This window comes from Bufo gargarizans, chromosome 3 (genome assembly GCF_014858855.1).
Source record: "Bufo gargarizans isolate SCDJY-AF-19 chromosome 3, ASM1485885v1, whole genome shotgun sequence".
NCBI classification, from domain to species: domain Eukaryota; kingdom Metazoa; phylum Chordata; class Amphibia; order Anura; family Bufonidae; genus Bufo; species Bufo gargarizans.
Genome location: NC_058082.1, coordinates 475,947,032 through 475,969,176, shown reverse-complemented (window position 1 = coordinate 475,969,176; position 22,145 = coordinate 475,947,032). Strand labels below are relative to the sequence as shown.

At 41.5% G+C, this 22,145-nt stretch overlaps 1 protein-coding gene across 1 annotated transcript in view; it reads left to right on the top strand.

The window, feature by feature from the left end:
- ITGAE (integrin subunit alpha E) overlaps positions 1-22,145 on the top strand; it is a 150,534-nt gene that overhangs the window by 76,762 nt on the left and 51,627 nt on the right. The window contains exon 18 of the mRNA XM_044283743.1: positions 13,397-13,521. Within this exon, the coding sequence (XP_044139678.1) occupies positions 13,397-13,521 (125 nt within the window). The remainder of the gene's footprint in view (positions 1-13,396; positions 13,522-22,145) is intronic.

Genomic DNA, 22,145 nt, shown 5'->3' with positions numbered 1-22,145 from the left:
CGCATCCCATCACATCGCATTGTTCCAGTGACACTTTTGGATATATATGAAAGCTGCAGGATACAGACTTCACCTTTTGTGGATTACAAATAGTATTGCGCAATACTTAGGGTGAACCCCAGCGTTAAAGCTTGCTCAGGAACATTCAGGCGCAGCCACGCTGCTTTCTGGACATTGGGGAAGTACTGGGTTTGTTTACGGCAGTATTATCCTTACTGTGTGTTTACGCTCTGTTACTTTTCTGTTTACAGTGGGGCAAAAAAGTATTTAGTCAGCCACCAATTGTGCAAGTTCTCCCACTTAAAAAAGATGAGAGAGGCCTGTAATTTTCATCATAGGTACACTTCAACTATGAGAGACAATTGGGGGAAAGAATACAGGAAATTACATTGTAGGATTTCTAATGAATTAATTGGTAAATTCCTCGGTAAAATAAGTATTTGGTCACCTACAAACAAGCAAGATTTCTGGCTCTCACAGACCTGTAACTTCTTCTTTAAGAGGCTCCTCTGTCCTCCACTCATTGCCTGTATTAATGGCACCTGTTTGAACTTGTTATCAGTATAAAAGACACCTGTCCACAACCTTAAACAGTCACACTCCAAACTCCACTATGGTCAAGACCAAAGAACTGTCAAAGGACACCAGAAACAAAATTGTAGACCTGCTCTAGGCTGGGAAGACTGAATCTGCAATAGGCAAGCAGCTTGGTGTGAAGAAATCAACTGTGCGAGCAATTATTAGAAAATGGAAGACATACAAGAACACTTATAATCTCCCTCGATATGGGGCTCCATGCAAGATCTCACCCAGTGGGGTCAAAATGATCACAAGAACGGTGAGCAAAAATCCCAGAACCACACGGGGGGACCTAGTGAATGACCTGCAGAGAGCTGGGACCAAAGTAACAAAGGATACCATCAGTAACACACTACGCTGCCAGGGACTCAAATCCTGAAGTGCCAGACGTGTCCCCCTGCTTAAGCCAGTACATGTCTGGGCCTGTCTCAAGTTTGCTAGGGAGCATTTGGATGATCCAGAAGAGGATTGAAAGAATGTCATATGGTCAGATGACGCCATCCTACTCCATCACAGCACCATGACTACGGCCGTGATCAAGGTCTATTGTTGACCGAAACGTTGGCCAGTGGCTCAAATTTTTTTGGGATGGATATAATAAAACAATAAAAATAAGCATTTGATGTAACAGCAAAAAGAGAGTACCGTGGTCTTTCTTTCAAATACATGAACTTTGTATACCACTGAGCACCTCCCTGCATACGCTGAGGAGTGCCGTTTGGTCATATGGTCAGATGAAACCAAAGTAGAACTTTTTTGTAAAAGTTCAACTCATCGTGTTTGGAGGAGAAAGAATGCTGAGTTGCACTAAAAGAACACCACACCTACCGTGAAACATGGGGTGTAAACACCATGCTTTGGGGCTGTTTTTCTGCAAAGAGACCAGGACGACTGATCCATGTATCGGGAGATTTTGAGTGAAAACCTCCTTCCATCCGCAAGGGCATTGAAGATGAAACATGGCTGGGTCTTTCAGCATGACAATGATCCCAAACACACCACCCGGGCAACGAAGGAGTGGATTCGTAAGAAGCATTTCAAGGTCCTGGAGTGGCCTAGCCAGTCTCCAGATCTCAACCCCATAGAAAACCTTTGGAGGCAGTTGAAAGTCTGTGTTGCCCAGCGACAGCCCCTAAACATCACTGCTCTAGAGGAGATCTGCATGGAGGAATGGGCCAAAATACCAGCAACAGTGTGTGAAAACCTTGTGAAGACTGTAAAGGGGGAATATTAATCACCAATATTTATGCAAATATCAATAATTAATATTCAGAAATAGGAAGAGCCGTCTAGTGATGATTCCGCCTATTTATACCTTTATAAATTAATATCACAATACTTTCACTTTGCCCTACGCTAATCACTAAACTAGCTGCAAGCGCCTAACTGAGCTAGCTACAGCTAATAAACACACGTAGCACGATAGGTATAATACAAATAACATTTATTAACACCTACAGTACACAACGCACGCAATGCACTAACAATACAGTACAAAAAATACAGTACTAAACTACACAATACCAAATTCCACCCACAAACTAACTATACAGTACACACACAAACATACATTAACAGCCCACCCAACCTGGACTAAAAACTATCCCTACAGGGAAATAAATACAGTAGCAGTGGACAGGGGTACATAGCCGGGGTACAGGTGTCAGGGATAGGGGTTGGTAAGGGTTATATGGTGGGGTACGTTGGTGGGATAGGGTTGGTATCCGTTGGTGGGATAGGGTAGAAATATTTGTTGGTCGGATAGTGTAGGTAGGGGTTAATCAGGGGGATCCGTTGGTGGGATAGGGTATAGGGTAGGTATTCGTTGGTGGGATAGGGTAGGTAGGGGTTAATATCGTTGGTGGTATAGGGGGAAGATAAGGGTAAATATCGTTGGTGGTATAGGGGTTAATGATACTCAGCGCTCGTTGTCTAGGGTGTGCTCGTTCGTCTAGGGGTGGTCATCTTCTGGGTGGGGGGCGGCTCGGCTCTTTTCACTTAGTGCAGGGGCCGCCGGATATAAATACTGTGGCACACGCTACCATCAGGGACACGTGGGCTGGCGCAGTGAGATGACGTCACTGTGCCAGCCCGAGCATCCCCGGACGAGCGCGTCGGGGCCGCGCCACCTGACAGGCAGGAGAAGCCTTTGATCTCCCACCTGCAACACTTCGCATTACGGACAGCGTGATAGTAATCGCGCTGCCGGAATGCACATAATAGAAGGAGGGGAGGTTTCTCCCCTCTTCCTATTATGCATAATTATCTCCAGCGGCGCTGGAGATAATTAATACAATGGACTCCGATTCTATTGAATCTGAGTTCTTTGAAGCATACAGGAAGACCGGACTCTTGTCCGGTCATTCTGATGCAATTAGCCAGATGGCATCAGTGTGAATGCCTGGGGCACATTCACACCAATACTTCTGGTTTTGGTGACATTTTTCCTATAAAGGGATATATGAGCAATACTATAAGGGGACACATATATATATATATATATATATATATATTTAAAAAAAAGGGACATATAAGGGGGCACATATTCCCCACAGGGGCCACAATGAGCCCCTGTGGACCACTAAGGGCAGATGTGCGCAGATGCTGGGCACATCTGCGCACATCATCCTATAATGTGGCTGTTAATGCATGCATATATATTATACATGCATACACGTGTTTGCATATATATATATATATATATATATATATATATATACACACACACACACACACATACGTCTCAACCCTTCCTCGACAAAGACTTACAGAAAATGTTTGACCTCTGTCATTGCCAACAAAGGGTATATAACAAAGTATTGAGATGAACTTTTGTTATTGACCAAATACTTATTTTCCACCATAATTTGCAAATAAATTCTTTAAAAATCAGACAATGTAATTTTCTGGATTTTTTTTTTTTCCTCATTATGTCTCTCATAGTTGAGATATGCCTATGATGAAAATTACAGGCCTCTCTCATCTTTTTAAGTAGGAGAACTTGCACAATTGGTGGCTGACTAAATACATTTTTGCCCCACTATATGTATGCTCAGCTACTTGTTCACTATAACTGTTCAGTAAACTCAAGTGTTGTAAAAGAACCGCTGTCTGTGTCTGTGTGGCATTGTGTACCCTCTGAATCTGTGGGCCCAGCCACCGGTCTTCTTTCATATTTATACATAGTAATTAGATCTCCCTTTAGTTGTCTTTTTTCTAAAGTGAATAACCCTAATTTTGATAATCTTTCAGGGTACTGTAGTCCACCCATTCCAGGTATTACTTTAGTTTCCCTCCTCTGAACCCTTTCCAGAACCGTTACACAATGCTCCATGTGTGGTCTGACTAGTGATTTGTTAAGTGGTAGGACTATGTTCTCATTACAGGCATCTATGCCCCTTTTGATGCAACCCATCATCTTATTGGCCTTGGCAGCAGCTGCCTGACACTGATATCTACAGCTTAGTTTGTTGTTCAGTAAAATTCCTAAGTCCTTTTCCATGTCAGTGTTACCCAGTGGTTTACCATTTAGTATGTACAAGTGACTTGCATTATTCCTTCCTATGTGCATAACCTTAAATTTAACAGTGTTAAATCTCATTAGCCACTTCTCTGCCCAAGCCTCAAATCTATCCAGATCCCTCTGTAGCAGTATACTATCCACTTCCGTGTTAATTACTTTAAACAATTTAGTGTAATTTTCAAAAATTGATATTTTACTGTGCAAGCCTTCTACAAGATCATTGATAAATATATTGAAGAGAATAGGGCCAAATACTGACCCCTGACCATTACTAAGTGACAGTGACCCAATCTGAGTATGTACCGTAAATACCCTTTAACTTTTTTTAAGTTATATTGTAGCCTTGTGCTAAAGGTTTTCTCCCATCAGTCTGCACTCCTTACCCCATAATGACAAAATAAAAACAGAATGCTTAATATCTTTGCAAATTTTTTGAAAAGGAAAAAGCTAAAATATTGCATCTATATAAATATTCATATGCTTAGTTGAAGCACCTGGCAGTGATTACAGCCTCTAGTCTTCTTGGATATGATGCTGCAAGGACTTGGCGATTTTATGCCATTGTTCTTTGCAGATCCTCTCAAGCTCTCTCAGGTTGGATGGGAACCATGGCTGAGGAGTCATATACAGATCTCTACAGATGTTTGATTGGGTCCAAGACAGGGCTCTGGCTGGGCTATTTAAGGACATTAGACAATTCAGAGGAGCTCACCAGCAACCTACTGGAGCCCAGTCTTTCAGATACCAGCTGAAAACCAAAAAATACTGAAACACAATTAGACTGGCTCACAGTATTTTTGCATTTATTACACTTAATAAAAATCACAATTATTTACTGTTGTAATTGTAAAATAATAAAATTAATAAAATTAATTGCCCACTAAATATAAAACATATCCTAGTAGTATATCAAAATAGCATAAATATATGGGTATCTTAGATGCGGAGCTCACGCATATACCCAACTAACAGGAGTACTCCAAAGGGATAATAGGACCACTTGATTATGCTGTGTGGTGTCGGTCAATAGCGCATTGAATCCATACTTTGACAATGTTCAGATAGTTATAAAATGACTTGCCAAATGTTCAACATACCAATCGGTAAGAAGATATCCACCCTGCGGTCCACGGAATGTTCTTATAATATCCGGGGGGTACTTTGTACTTATTCTCGTAGCGGTATCTGCTGACTACCTCCTGCCACGAGGTAGTATCACCGCTTCTCCTTCTCGGCGTCTCACGTGACCTGACCTGTAGATGGTTCACTTGGTCGGTGATGACATCCACCTGCGCCAGCGGAGTAGCGGGAGTTCGTGTAGCAGAGCTATACCGGTACGGGGTTCGACTCCCCTTCACAGGAACTGTTTAGATGGTAGTTGAATCAGTCCTCTTTAAAGATTAAGTCGCTGCCGTTGCCGCATGGATTTTTCTTGGGTGGTTCTAGATAATAAATAGCACGGATCCTTTTTTTGTGCTTAGACAGAAATAGCGCACCACTGGCTGGGTCCTGTTCACACTGATTTATCCTAGACGCGTTTCAGAACCGTAGTTCCTTCCTCAGTAGGCAAATGTGAAATGCTACCTGTGTACTGGCTGGACATGTCTTTATATCCCCTTTTTTGGGTTTGATGAAATATCTGGTCTGGATTCTTAATTAGTTGGCTGCAGGGAATTTATCACTTGCAGCCTGATTTTGTCATGGATCCAGACAGAGGGTTTTTGACACACATGTGTCAAGCTTTGTGGGCAACATATATATACTATATAGTACCAAATATAAAAAGAACTATAGACATTATTTTTACATAAAAACCTTCTATATAGAAAAGGACAGTAAAAGGGACAATAAAATAAAATAGAATACAATTATCATAAAAAAATAAATAAAATAGAAATAAAAATAAACTAAAGATAAATAAAAATAGAAATAAAAATACAAATAGACATATGAGATAGAAAAAAAAAATAAATAAAAAAAAAATAATTGAAAATAAAAATAAAAATAAGACATGGATAAGCAATGATGGTATGGTATTGACAACTTTATAGCTGAATCCTGAGTTTGAAGGTCCTGGACTGATCTACGTTGGAGGGAGAGGGGGGGAGGAACGCAGGGAAAGTCGGCGTGTCGCCAACAACCCAACACCGACTAACCATGTGGTCCTACCACCCTCTCCTATAGGAAACCAAAAATTTCGATCTCTGAATTCAGTCCCTGTGGCATCAGGGACCCAAACTCAAAGATCTTCTTTGATTCTTGTCTGGACATTTTTGCCAAGAAGTCCCCTCCTCTCCAGTCTAATTTAACTGACTGGATGGCACAGTATCTCAATTTACTAGGATCTCCTGCATGATGTAATTTGAAATGTTTTGACAGGGGGTGTGTTTCTGATTGTTTTTTAATGTTATTAATATGTTCTGCGATCCTAGTTTTGAACACTCTTTTGGTCCGTCCTATATACTGTTTTGGGCATGGGCATTGTATAACATAGATAACTGCCTTACTATTGCACGATAGAATTTCTTTAATCTCCCACTTGAAATCATTAGATGTTGAAGATATAGTTCTCAGATTTCTCTCAAAGTGGGTCTGTTTGCAATTATGGCAGCAACCACACCTGAAAAACCCTTTTAAATTGGACCATGGAGTTATCATTGGTTCTATGCTCTTTTTTCTTATCGTGGGGGCTACTTGCAGCCCTAAATTGGGAGCCCGGGTATAACAATTGGAGGAAGAGCCGGGAGTATAGAGCCCAAGATTTTATCGTTTTTTAGATGGTGCCAATGTTTATGTATGATGTTGTTCACCATCCAATAGTCTTTATTGAATGGGAGAATCATTTTTGCAGTTTGTTCTTTATCTCTAATCCTTTTAGACATTACCTCAGATTTAAAAAAGGTAGTTCTATCCAATTGTCTTACTTTTTTGATTGCATCCTCCAATAGTCCATTGGAATATTTTTTAGCTAAAAATTGTGTTTTCAGGTGTTCTGCCTCTGCCTCAAACTGTTCTTTTTCTGTGCAATTTCGTTTTAGACGTCTAAACTGGGAGTAAGGGACATTTAGGAGCCACCTTGGGAGGTGGCAGCTTGTGCTTAAAATGAAACTATTTTTGGCTACATCTTTTTGGAACGTACTACAGACCAGTGTTTCCTGTTTTTTGTGTATATGCAAGTCCAGGAACTCGACAGCTTGTGAATTAATATTTGCCGTAAATTTCAGGTTGAGCTCATTATTATTAATTTCTTGTATGAACTGCATTAGTGAGGCATATGAGCCTCTCCATATTAATAAAACATCATCGATATAGCGCCGCCATAGGACCAGGTCCGCCCCGAGTTTGGGGGAAATGATGTCCTGTTCCCATGCTGCCATAAATAGATTGGCATAACTCGGGGCGAACCTGGTACCCATGGCGGTGCCAGTCGTCTGCAAATAATAATTGGACTCAAACTGAAAATAATTGTGACTTAACACGAAACCAATACCATCTAATATAAACTGTAATTGTTCTATTACTAAATTGTTTTTTTGGGACAAAATTTTCGATATTGCTTGTATACCCTGCCTATGATTAATGCTCGTATATAAAGAGCTCACATCTAGCGTGGCAAGTATCCAATCTGGATGGCAATACATATTTTCCAAGAGGGCCACAACTGTTGAGGTATCCCCAAGATACGAAGGTATGTCTCTGACATAGGGCTGCAGAAACCTGTCTAAATACTGAGACAGATTAGATGTCAGCGATCCTATGCCAGAGACAATCGGCCTTCCAGGAGGATTGACCGAGTCCTTATGTATCTTGGGGATACAATAGAACATAGGCAGTCTTTTCTGGGTGCCTAAGATGAAATTGCACTCTGTTACATTTAGAATGCCTTGTTCTTTAGCTCTATTACATAACAGTGACAGTTTTTTAAAATATATGTCTATAGGGTCCTCACTTAGTTGTGTATATGTTGTAACATCAGACAATTGTCTAAGACATTCTTTTTTGTATGATTCAGTATCTAGGATCACAATCGCCCCTCCTTTATCGGCTGGGCGTATTGTGATCTCTAGATCTGCCTGAAGTTCTTTTATCGCCTGTATTTCTTGTTTGGAGAGGTTTATGTTACTTTTCTGTTTTGGATTAAGTTTTCTGAGATCTGCCTCTACTGCCCCTCTAAACGTAATCATTTCGTTGCTTAATTCTTGTTTTGGATACATTTTAGATTTTAGTTTGACATCAACATGTTGGTATTCTGATGGTACTTGATTTAATTGGTCAAGGTTGTTCTTCATAAAATATTTTTTACAGCATAGTTTTTTTATGTATTTTTCAATACCAATATAACAGTTATATTGGTATTGAAAAATACATAAAAAAACTATGCTGTAAAAAATATTTTATGAAGAACAACCATGACCAATTAAATCAAGTACCATCAGAATACCAACATGTTGATGTCAAACTAAAATCTAAAATGTATCCAAAACAAGAATTAAGCAACGAAATGATTACGTTTAGAGGGGCAGTAGAGGCAGATCTCAGAAAACTTAATCCAAAACAGAAAAGTAACATAAACCTCTCCAAACAAGAAATACAGGCGATAAAAGAACTTCAGGCAGATCTAGAGATCACAATACGCCCAGCCGATAAAGGAGGGGCGATTGTGATCCTAGATACTGAATCATACAAAAAAGAATGTCTTAGACAATTGTCTGATGTTACAACATATACACAACTAAGTGAGGACCCTATAGACATATATTTTAAAAAAACTGTCACTGTTATGTAATAGAGCTAAAGAACAAGGCATTCTAAATGTAACAGAGTGCAATTTCATCTTAGGCACCCAGAAAAGACTGCCTATGTTCTATTGTATCCCCAAGATACATAAGGACTCGGTCAATCCTCCTGGAAGGCCGATTGTCTCTGGCATAGGATCGCTGACATCTAATCTGTCTCAGTATTTAGACAGGTTTCTGCAGCCCTATGTCAGAGACATACCTTCGTATCTTGGGGATACCTCAACAGTTGTGGCCCTCTTGGAAAATATGTATTGCCATCCAGATTGGATACTTGCCACGCTAGATGTGAGCTCTTTATATACGAGCATTAATCATAGGCAGGGTATACAAGCAATATCGAAAATTTTGTCCCAAAAAAACAATTTAGTAATAGAACAATTACAGTTTATATTAGATGGTATTGGTTTCGTGTTAAGTCACAATTATTTTCAGTTTGAGTCCAATTATTATTTGCAGACGACTGGCACCGCCATGGGTACCAGGTTCGCCCCGAGTTATGCCAATCTATTTATGGCAGCATGGGAACAGGACATCATTTCCCCCAAACTCGGGGCGGACCTGGTCCTATGGCGGCGCTATATCGATGATGTTTTATTAATATGGAGAGGCTCATATGCCTCACTAATGCAGTTCATACAAGAAATTAATAATAATGAGCTCAACCTGAAATTTACGGCAAATATTAATTCACAAGCTGTCGAGTTCCTGGACTTGCATATACACAAAAAACAGGAAACACTGGTCTGTAGTACGTTCCAAAAAGATGTAGCCAAAAATAGTTTCATTTTAAGCACAAGCTGCCACCTCCCAAGGTGGCTCCTAAATGTCCCTTACTCCCAGTTTAGACGTCTAAAACGAAATTGCACAGAAAAAGAACAGTTTGAGGCAGAGGCAGAACACCTGAAAACACAATTTTTAGCTAAAAAATATTCCAATGGACTATTGGAGGATGCAATCAAAAAAGTAAGACAATTGGATAGAACTACCTTTTTTAAATCTGAGGTAATGTCTAAAAGGATTAGAGATAAAGAACAAACTGCAAAAATGATTCTCCCATTCAATAAAGACTATTGGATGGTGAACAACATCATACATAAACATTGGCACCATCTAAAAAACGATAAAATCTTGGGCTCTATACTCCCGGCTCTTCCTCCAATTGTTTATACCCGGGCTCCCAATTTAGGGCTGCAAGTAGCCCCCACGATAAGAAAAAAGAGCATAGAACCAATGATAACTCCATGGTCCAATTTAAAAGGGTTTTTCAGGTGTGGTTGCTGCCATAATTGCAAACAGACCCACTTTGAGAGAAATCTGAGAACTATATCTTCAACATCTAATGATTTCAAGTGGGAGATTAAAGAAATTCTATCGTGCAATAGTAAGGCAGTTATCTATGTTATACAATGCCCATGCCCAAAACAGTATATAGGACGGACCAAAAGAGTGTTCAAAACTAGGATCGCAGAACATATTAATAACATTAAAAAACAATCAGAAACACACCCCCTGTCAAAACATTTCAAATTACATCATGCAGGAGATCCTAGTAAATTGAGATACTGTGCCATCCAGTCAGTTAAATTAGACTGGAGAGGAGGGGACTTCTTGGCAAAAATGTCCAGACAAGAATCAAAGAAGATCTTTGAGTTTGGGTCCCTGATGCCACAGGGACTGAATTCAGAGATCGAAATTTTTGGTTTCCTATAGGAGAGGGTGGTAGGACCACATGGTTAGTCGGTGTTGGGTTGTTGGCGACACGCCGACTTTCCCTGCGTTCCTCCCCCCCTCTCCCTCCAACGTAGATCAGTCCAGGACCTTCAAACTCAGGATTCAGCTATAAAGTTGTCAATACCATACCATCATTGCTTATCCATGTCTTATTTTTATTTTTATTTTCAATTTATTTTTATTTTTTTTTCTATCTCATATGTCTATTTGTATTTTTATTTCTATTTTTATTTATCTTTAGTTTATTTTTATTTCTATTTTATTTATTTTTTTATGATAATTGTATTCTATTTTATTTTATTGTCCCTTTTACTGTCCTTTTCTATATAGAAGGTTTTTATGTAAAAATAATGTCTATAGTTCTTTTTATATTTGGTACTATATAGTATATATATGTTGCCCACAAAGCTTGACACATGTGTGTCAAAAACCCTCTGTCTGGATCCATGACAAAATCAGGCTGCAAGTGATAAATTCCCTGCAGCCAACTAATTAAGAATCCAGACCAGATATTTCATCAAACCCAAAAAAGGGGATATAAAGACATGTCCAGCCAGTACACAGGTAGCATTTCACATTTGCCTACTGAGGAAGGAACTACGGTTCTGAAACGCGTCTAGGATAAATCAGTGTGAACAGGACCCAGCCAGTGGTGCGCTATTTCTGTCTAAGCACAAAAAAAGGATCCGTGCTATTTATTATCTAGAACCACCCAAGAAAAATCCATGCGGCAACGGCAGCGACTTAATCTTTAAAGAGGACTGATTCAACTACCATCTAAACAGTTCCTGTGAAGGGGAGTCGAACCCCGTACCGGTATAGCTCTGCTACACGAACTCCCGCTACTCCGCTGGCGCAGGTGGATGTCATCACCGACCAAGTGAACCATCTACAGGTCAGGTCACGTGAGACGCCGAGAAGGAGAAGCGGTGATACTACCTCGTGGCAGGAGGTAGTCAGCAGATACCGCTACGAGAATAAGTACAAAGTACCCCCCGGATATTATAAGAACATTCCGTGGACCGCAGGGTGGATATCTTCTTACCGATTGGTATGTTGAACATTTGGCAAGTCATTTTATAACTATCTGAACATTGTCAAAGTATGGATTCAATGCGCTATTGACCGACACCACACAGCATAATCAAGTGGTCCTATTATCCCTTTGGAGTACTCCTGTTAGTTGGGTATATGCGTGAGCTCCGCATCTAAGATACCCATATATTTATGCTATTTTGATATACTACTAGGATATGTTTTATATTTAGTGGGCAATTAATTTTATTAATTTTATTATTTTACAATTACAACAGTAAATAATTGTGATTTTTATTAAGTGTAATAAATGCAAAAATACTGTGAGACAGTCTAATTGTGTTTCAGTATTTAAGGACATTCACAGAGTTGTAACTAAGTCACTCCTGTTATATTTGCTGTGTGCTTAGGGTCATTGTCTTGTTGGATGGTGAACCTTCTGCCTAGTCTGAGGTCCAGAGCACTCTGGATCAGGTTTTCATTAAGAATATTTCTGTACTTTACTCTATTCAGCTTTCCCTCAAACCTGACCAGTCTCCCCTTCCCTGACACTATAAAACACCCTTACAGCATGATGCTGCCACCACTATGATTCATAGTAGGTATGGTATTGGGCAGGTTATGAGCAGTGCCTGGTTTCCTGCAGACATGACACTTAGAATTGAGGCCAAAAAGTTAAATCTTGGTTTCAGACCAGAGAATCTTGTTTTTCACAGTCTGAGAGTCCTTTAGGAGCTTTTTTGCAAACTCCAGATAGGCTTTCATGTGTCTTTTACTAGTGAGAGGCTTCTCTCTGGCCACTTTGCCATAAAGCCCAGATTGGTGGAGTGCTGCAGTGATGGTTGACTTTCTGGAAGTTTCTTCATCTGCACACAGAATCTATGGAGCTCAGCCAGAGTGACCATTGGGTTCTTGGTTATTTCTCTTACCAAGGCCTTTCTCCCCCGATTACTTAGTTTGGTGAGGTGGCCAGCTCAAGTCCTGGTTGTTCCAAGCTTCTTCCATTTAAGAATTATGGAGGTTACTGTGCTCTTGTAAACTTACAGTACAGCAGAAATGTTTTTGTACCCTTCTCCAGTCCTGTGCCTCCACAGAATCCTATCTCTAAGCTCTACGGGCAGTTCAGTCCTTCTCATGGCTTTGTTTTTGCTCTGCATTGTCAGCTATGAGACCTTATATGAACAGGGTTGTGTCTTTCCAAATTATGTCTTATCAACTGAAATTACCACAGGTGGACTCCAGTCATGGTGTAGAAACATCTCAAAGATGATCAAGAGAAATGTGAGGCCCCCAAAGCTAAATTTCAAGTGTCATAGCAAAGGGTCTGAATACATATGTTCATGTGAAATTTTATTTTATCCTTTTCAATAAATTATCAAAATGTAGCTAAAACATTTTTTCTCCATTTTCTCATTATGGAGTACTGAGTGCAGAATGATGGGGGAAAACTATTTTTGTATTGTAGCACAACATAATGTGAAAAAGTGAAAGGGTCTGAAGACTTTTTGAATGCAGTCTATGTGTGTAAAAGTGTCAAATGTATGCACCCCCAATGCCTGCTTACATAAAAAAAGTTTCCCATTGACACCAGTACATGCGCGTGGTTTTACATATAGATCCAGCCACTGACATACAGGGAATCCAAAAAGGTTTAAAAACAGTGCAAAAGTATAGCGCAATACCCTAAGTCATCTGCCTGAGACTAAAAACCTCATCTGTTTCTCTATAGGTCTTGTCCAGTAGTTAAAATAAGGGCTATTCTGAACTTTGAGCCTAATAAAATCCCTGTGACTCAAGTCATCAAAAATGTAACGGCAATTCTGTGCTTTATCGTGACACCTTTCAACCAGACAGGTGAGCAAACATTTCATCTGATAAATACATTGTAGGCATGTGTCTATAGGTGGCCCTGGCACATGAGTACCTGCTGAAGGAAATATTTACATATGCATAAACTGAATAGTGTCAATTATATTATAATAATTATATATATATGTATATATATATATATATATATACAAACCGGATTCCAAAAAAGTTGGGACACTATACAAATCGTGAATAAAAACTGAATGCAATGATGTGGAGGTGCCAACTTCTAATATTTTATTCAGAATAGAACATAAATCACGGAACAAAAGTTTAAACTGAGAAAATGTACAATTTTAAGGGAAAAATATGTTGAATCAGAATTTCATGGTGTCAACAAATCCCCAAAAAGTTGGGACAAGGCCATTTTCACCACTGTGTGGCATCTCCCCTTCTTCTTACAACACTCAACAGACGTCTGGGGACCGAGGAGACCAGTTTCTCAAGTTTAGAAATAGGAATGCTCTCCCATTCTTGTCTAATACAGGCCTCTAACTGTTCAATCGTCTTGGGCCTTCTTTGTTGCACCTTCCTCTTTATGATGCGCCAGATGTTCTCTATAGGTGAAAGATCTGGACTGCAGACTGGCCATTTCAGTACCCGGATCCTTCTCCTACGCAGCCATGATGTTGTGATTGATGCAGAATGTGGTCTGGCATTATCTTGTTGAAAAATGCAGGGTCTTCCCTGAAAGAGATGACGTCTGGATGGGAGCATATGTTGTTCTAGAACCTGAATATATTTTTCTGCATTGATGGTGCCTTTCCAGACATGCAAGCTGCCCATGCCACACGCACTCATGCAACCCCATACCATTAGAGATGCAGGCTTCTGAACTGAGCGTTGATAACAACTTGGGTTGTCCTTGTCCTCTTTGGTCCGGATGACATGGCGTCCCAGATTTCCAAAAAGAACTTTGAATCGTGACTCGTCTGACCACAGAACAGTCTTTCATTTTGCCACACTCCATTTTAAATGATCCCTGGCCCAGTGAAAACGCCTGAGCTTGTGGATCTTGCTTAGAAATGGCTTCTTCTTTGCACTGTACAGTTTCAGCTGGCAACAGCGGATGGCACGGTGGATTGTGTTCACTGACAATGGTTTCTGGAAGTATTACTGAGCCCATTCTGTGATTTCCTTTACAGTAGCATTCCTGTTTGTGGTGCAGTGTCGTTTAAGGGCCCGGAGATCACGGGCATCCAGTATGGTTTTACGGCCTTGACCCTTACGCACAGAGATTGTTCCAGATTCTCTGAATCTTCGGATGATGTTATGCACAGTTGATGATGATAGATGCAAAGTCTTTGCAATTTTTCGCTGGGTAACACCTTTCTGATATTGCTCCACTATCTTTCTGCGCAACATTGTGGGAATTGGTGATCCTCTACCCATCTTGGCTTCTGAGAGACACTGCCACTCTGAGAAGCTCTTTTTATACCCAATCATGTTGCCAATTGACCTAATTAGTGTTAATTGGTCTTCCAGCTCTTCGTTATGCTCAAATTTACTTTTTCCAGCCTCTTATTGCTACTTGTCCCAACTTTTTTGGGATTTGTTGACACCGTGAAAATTTAAATCAACTTATTTTTCCTTTAAAATGATACATTTACTCGGATTAAACGTTTGATCTGTCATCTAAGTTCTATTACAAATGAAATATTGACATTTGCCATCTCCACATCATTGCATTCAGTTTTTATTCACAATTTGTTTAGTGTCCCAACTTTTTTGGAATCCGGTTTGTATATATATACAGTACAGACCAAAAGTTTGGATACACCTTCTCATTCAAAGAGTTTTCTTTATTTTTATGACTATGAAAATTGTAGATTCACACTGAAGGCATCAAAACTATGAATTAACACATGTGGAATTATATACATAACAAAAAAGTGTGAAACTACTGAAAATATGTCATATTCTAGGTTCTTCAAAGTAACCACCTTTTACTTTGATTACTGCTTTGCACACTCTTGGCATTCTCTTGATGAGCTTCAAGAGGTAGTCACCTGAAATGGTCTTCCAACAGTCTTGAAGGAGTTCCCAGAGATGCTTAGCACTTGTTGGCCCTTTTGCCTTCACTCTGCAGTCCAGCTTACCCTAAACCATCTCGACTGGGTTCAGGTCCGGTGACTGTGGAGGCCAGGTCATCTGGCGCAGCACCCCATCACTCTCCTTCATATTTAAATAGCCCTTACACAGACTGGAGGTGTGTTTGGTGTCATTGTCCTGTTGAAAAATAAATGATGGTCCAACTAAACGCAAACCGGATGGAATAGCATGCCACTGCAAGATGCTGTGGTAGCCATGCTGGTTCAGTGTGCCTTCAATTTTGAATAAATCCCCAACAGTGTCACCAGCTATGCACCCCCACACCATCACACCTCCTCCTCCATGCTTCACGGTGGGAACCAGGCATGTAGGGTCCATCCGTTCACCTTTTCTGCGTCGCACAAAGACACAGTGGTTAGAACCAAAGATCTCAAATTTGGACTCATCAGACCAAAGCACAGATTTCCACTGGTCTAATGTCCATTCCTTGTGTTCTTTAGCCCAAACAAGTCTCTTCTGCTTGTTGCCTGTCCTTAGCAGTGGTTTCCTAGCAGATATTCTACCATGAAGGCCTGATTCACACAGTCTCCTCTTAACAGTTGTTCTAGAGATGTGTTTGCTGCTAGAACTCTGTGTGGCATTGACCTGGTCTCTAATCTGAGCTGCTGTTAACCTGCGATTTCTGAGCCTGGTGACACGGATGAACTTATCCTCCGCAGCAGAGGTGACTCTTGGTCTTCCTTTCCTGGGGCGGTCCGCATGTGAGCCAGTTTCTTTGTGGTTCTTGATGGTTTTTGTGACTGCACTTGGGGACAGTTTCAAAGTTTTCCCAATTTTTCGGACTGACTGACCTTCATTTCTTAAAGTAATGATGGCCGCTCGTTTTTCTTTACTTAGCTGCTTTTCTCTTGCCATAATACAAATTCTAACAGTCTATTCAGTAGGACTATCAGCTGTGTATCCACCTGACTTCTCCACAACGCAACTGATGGTCCCAACCCCATTTATAAGGCAAGAAATCCCACTTATTAAACCTGACAGAGCACACCTGTGAAGTGAAAACCATTTCAGGTGACTACCTCTTAAAGCTCATCAAGAGAATGCCAAGAGTGTGCAAAGCAGTAATCAAAGCAAAAGGTGGCTACTTTGAAGAGCCTAGAATATGACATATTTTCAGTTGTTTCACACTTTTTTGTTATGTATATAATTCCACATGTGTTAATTCATAGTTTTGATGCCTTCAATGTGAATCTACAATTTTCATAGTCATGAAAATAAAGAAAACTCTTTGAATGAGAAGGTGTGTCCAAACTTTTGGTCTGCACTGTATATAAAAATTAAAAAATGGCAGCACTCTCACAAGAAATTTGTGAGAAAAAAAAGATTCAGCTCATTCATAGAGACCACATGGGTGAATAAAGTGTTTTTCTTTTCACTAATATTTTGTAAGAGTACTGCCATTTTTTTCTTCTTTATATATATATGTATATATATATATATATATATATATATATACAAAAAATGAGGCAGCACTCCAATAGATAAAGCAAAAATAGTGGACCCTTTATTGAGCCCTCTGCAACGTTTCAACCGCTCAATGCAGTCTTTATCCTGTTTGATAAAGATTGCATTTAGCAGTTAAAACATTGCAGAGGGATCAATAAAGGGTCCACCTTTTTTGCTTTATTTATTGGAGTGCTGCCTCATTTTTTGGGTACATATTATCTTCATTAACTGCTGAGCCTGCGGTTTTAAGGATCTTGCACCCGTGGTCTATTGGACTATCTATCTATTTATCTATCTATCTATCCATCTATCTAATTATCTATCTATCTATCTATCTAGAGACAGTAAATGCCCTCAATTTACTAACAAAAATGTTGGTAAGTATGTGACTGACACAGCTACTGCACAATCTACCAACATTATTAGTCTTCCCTTAAAAGAGTTGTGTCACTTCAGCAAATAGCGTTTATTATGTAGAGGAAATGAACAGGCCCTTACTAATGTATTGTTATTATCCATATTGCTTCCTTTGTTGGCTAGATTTATTTTTCAGTAGGAAAAAACACTAGTCTATGTGCGCTCCCACAGTCCCGGTCACCAGAGAGGCTGGCACTTTTTCCTATAGTGTGCAAGCACGACCACCACTGCTGGATTGCAGGGTGTTCGTAACCATGGAAACAAGCAGTGTATAATGTGATGGAAAAATAAATCCAGCCAGCAAAGGAGGCAATATGGATAATAACAACAGATTAGTAAGTGCCTTGTACTAACTTCTTCTACATAATAAATGCTATTTGCTGAAGTGACACAACCCCTTTAACCACCTCCCGACCGCTGTACGCACCGATGCGTCCGGGAGGTGGTTGATTTATTCTTCCTGGACGCATCGGCGCGTCATCTCGCGAGACGCGAGATTTCGTCACAGCCGGCCCGCGCATGCGCATCGCAGGCCGGCATTTCGTCAAGAAGTATTTCGTCAGCAACCTGCCAGCCAATGATCGCGGCTGGCAGGTTGCTGATTTTTTAAAAAACCAATCAGAGTGCCAGATAGCAGATCATATTTGTAAATATGATCTGTTATATGGCTGCCTGCTCCTCTGCTGGTTCTTTTCGTCGGTTGGATCCAGCAGAGGAGCAGGCTACACAGTGAGTACACCAACACTACACACTTAGCCCCAGATCACCCCCCTGAACCCCAATTAACCCTTTGATCAACCCTTTGATCGCCCTGTCAATCACTAGTGAAAGGAAAAAAGTGATCAGTGCAAACTGTCACTTTTTTTTTTCACTGGTATTGACCGTTAGGTTTCAGTATAGTTTAGGCCCCTTGGTTAGGTAGTTTAGGGATCAGTTAGCGCCCAGCCCACCGCACCGCAGTCCGTTATTCGCTGATTAGCGTATCGCTAATCAGCATTTGTACTTTTATAGTATCTGGAAGTGATCAAAACTGATCACGGTCAGATCTATAATTGTATTAGTGTCACTTTAGGTTCGCCCTCCACCCAAAACGCAGTGTTTGCCCGATCAGGCCTGATCGGTCGCCCACACGTGCCTTCACCCACGCTCGCCCCACCGCAGTGACAAATTTTTTATTTTTTTTTATCACTGCACAATCACTTTACACGCGTGTAAATCAGTTTTGATATTTTTTATCAACCGCAGCGGCCTCCGGTACTTCGCTAGCCTCCCCTTTGTAAGACAGGCTTGCTTTTTTTTCTTGGGTAGTCTCAGGGAATACCCCTAAATTTAGTTGCCCACATGTCAAACAGGGGGTATTCTTCTGAAGAGACCTACAGGCTTCTGACCCAGTCGGATGAGGAATGGGAACCCTCATCTGATGAATCTAGCGGGTCAGAATACGAACCTGTAGAAAGCAGTGGCTCTCTGACCCAAAGTTCGGACGAGGAGGCTGAGGTCCCTGATAGCACCAGGCGTACCCGGCCCCGTGTCGCTAGACCGCAGGTTGCGCAGGATCCGCTTCAAGAGCAGCAGAGTGGGGCTGGTGCTGTCGGATTACGTGGTGAGGCATACACCAGCAGCCCAGCCCTTCCTGGACCTAGTACCAGCACTGCCGTAGAACATGGTGAAGTAGCGAGCACCAGAAGGGCAGTTGAAGCTGGTACAGTGGCACGTGCAGTAGTGACCCCGTCGCAGCCACCGCAAAGACGTGCCCGTAGAGCCCCTAGAATCCCTGAGGTGCTGGCAAACCCTGATTGGCAGTCCCCAACTTCAGCCGCACCTGTAGTTCCCCCTTTCACCGCCCAGTCTGGAGTTCAGATCGATTCGGCCCTGGGATTTTTTGAGCTGTTCTTGACTGCGGAGCTCTTAGACTTAGTTGTGGCATAGACAAACCGATATGCCACACAATTTATAACCGCTAACCCGGGAAGCTTTTATGCCCAGCATTTCCGGTGGAAACCAGTCCAAGTTTCCGAAATTAAAACTTTTCTGGGCCTCCTCCTCAACATGGGTCTAACTAAAAAGCATGAATTGCGGTCATATTGGTCCACGAACCAAATTCATCACATGCCCATGTTCTCTGCTGCTATGTCCAGGACACGATTTGAGACCATCCTGCGTTTCCTGCACTTTAGTGATAACAGCACCTCCCGTCCCAGAGGCCACCCTGCTTTTGACCGGCTCCACAAAATTTGGCCCCTCATAGACCATTTCAACCTGAAATTTGCAGATTTGTATACCCCAGAGCAAAACATCTGCGTAGACGAGTCCCTGATACATTTTACCGGGCGCCTTGGCTTCAAACAATACATCCCAAGCAAGCGCGCCCGGTATGGGGTCAAATTGTATAAGCTCTGTGAAAGGGCCACAGGCTATACCCACAAATTTTGTGTCTATGAGGGAAAAGATCAGACCCTGGAGCCGGTCGGTTGCCCTGACTACCTGGGGAGCAGTGGGAAGATAGTCTGGGACTTGGTGTCACCCTTATTCGGCAAGGGGTACCATCTTTATGTGGACAATTTCTACACAAGTGTGGCCCTCTTTAGGCATTTGTTTCTAGAACGGATTGGCGCCTGTGGTACCGCGCGAACTAGTCGCACGGGATTCCCCCAACGGCTCGTTAGCACCCGTCTTGCAAGGGGGCAGAGGGCCACACTGTGTAATGAAGAACTGCTCGCGGTGAAATGGAGAGACAAGCGTGACGTTTACATGCTCTCCTCCATTCATGCAGACACGACAATACAAATTGAGCGAGCAACCCGTGTCATTGAAAAGCCCCTCTTAGTCCACGACTATAACCTTCACATGGGAGGGGTGGACTTCAATGACCAGATGTTGTCTCCGTATTTAGTTTCCCGCAGAACCAGACGCTGGTATAAGAAGGTGTCTGTATATTTAATTCAATTGGCTCTGTATAATAGTTTTGTTCTCTACAGTAAGGCTGGGAGAACTGGATCCTTCCTCAAATTTCAGGAAGAGATCATCGCGAACCTCCTGTACCCAGGAGGTTCCGTGGCCCCATCCACCAGTGTAGTTAGCCGTCTACACGAGCGACATTTCCCCAGTGTCGTTCCTGGTACCTCAAACCGACCGCCACCCCGAAAAAAATGTTGTGTCTGTAGCAGGAGTGGAATAAGGCGTGACACCCGCTATTTCTGTCCTGACTGTCCTGACCACCCTGCCCTATGCTTAGGGGAGTGTTTCCGGAAGTACCACACACAGGTACACCTAGCATAGGGATCATCTCACCAGGACAGGCACACAGGGCTATTAGGGCCCATTCACTCACACAGCTGCTGCAAACGTCTCCTTTCACCTGGGACAAAGTGCATAACACACTTCGCCACATCTTTGGGCGATTTGCGCTTTGCACATTGACCCATGGGGAAGGAGAGGTTTGTTCTATAAAGGTAAAAAAACAAAAAAAAAAACACCAGTAAGCAAAAAGGTTAATGTTTAGTTCAAAAAGTTAAAGTTTATATGTTCTGTTGCAAAGTTAATAAAATTATTGCGTTGCGGCCTGGTTTTTTCTTCTTTTTTATTTTTTTATTTTTTAATTTTTTACCTTCCAGGTGGACCAACCGATCGACTAGCTGCAGCACTGATGTGCATTCTGACAGAAGCATTGCGCTGCTGTCAGATTACACGCAAGTCGGTGTATGCGGCGCTGCAAGACGAGATTTCTACTCTGCAGTAACAGATACGTTTGCCGAGGCATACGAGCTGAGGAGGAGGCGGCGTTCCTATGCTTTGGCAAACACTTTGTATGTAAAAAAAAAATAAAAAAAAATCCCGGCAATGATTTATTCATCCACATCGATTGATGTGAATGGAGAAATCTGGTTTGCCAGGGCATACGAGCTAAGTGGGTATGGATGTTGGGCGGAGCTCCTATGTCCTGGCAGATGCCTTTCCCCTCCTTTTTTTTTTTGTTTGGGCAGAGATTTTTTCATCCACATTGATCGATGCGAATGAAGAAATCTGTGCCGTTCATTTTTTTCTTTCAGCCCAGAGGCTGAACGGAAAAAAAAATCTCATTACCTGTATGCTCAATATAAGGAGAATAGCAGAAACACCTAATGCTGGCCATACATGTAATGATTGCGGAGACCCTCAAATGCCAGGGCAGTACAAACACCCCACAACTGACCCCATTTTGGAAAGAAGACACCCCAAGGTATTCGCTGAGGGGCATGTTGAGTCCATGAAAGATTTAAATTTTTGTCCTAAGTTAGCAGAAAGTGAGACTTTGTGAGAAAAAACAAAAAAAAATCAATTTCCGCTAACTTATGCCAAAAAAATACATTTCTATGAACTCGCTATGCCCCTCGTTGAATACCTTGGGGTGTCTTCTTTCCAAAGTGGGGTCACATGTGGGGTGTTTATACTGCCCTGGCTTTTTAGGGGCCCTAAAGCGTGAGAAGAAGTCTGGGATCCAAATGTCTAAAAATGCCCTCCTAAAAGGAATTTGGGCACTTTTGCAGCCTAGATGCGCAAAGTGTCACACATCTGGTATCGCCGTACTCAGGAGAAGTTGGGGAATGTGTTTTGGGGTGTCATTTTACATATACCCATGCTGGGTGAGAAAAATA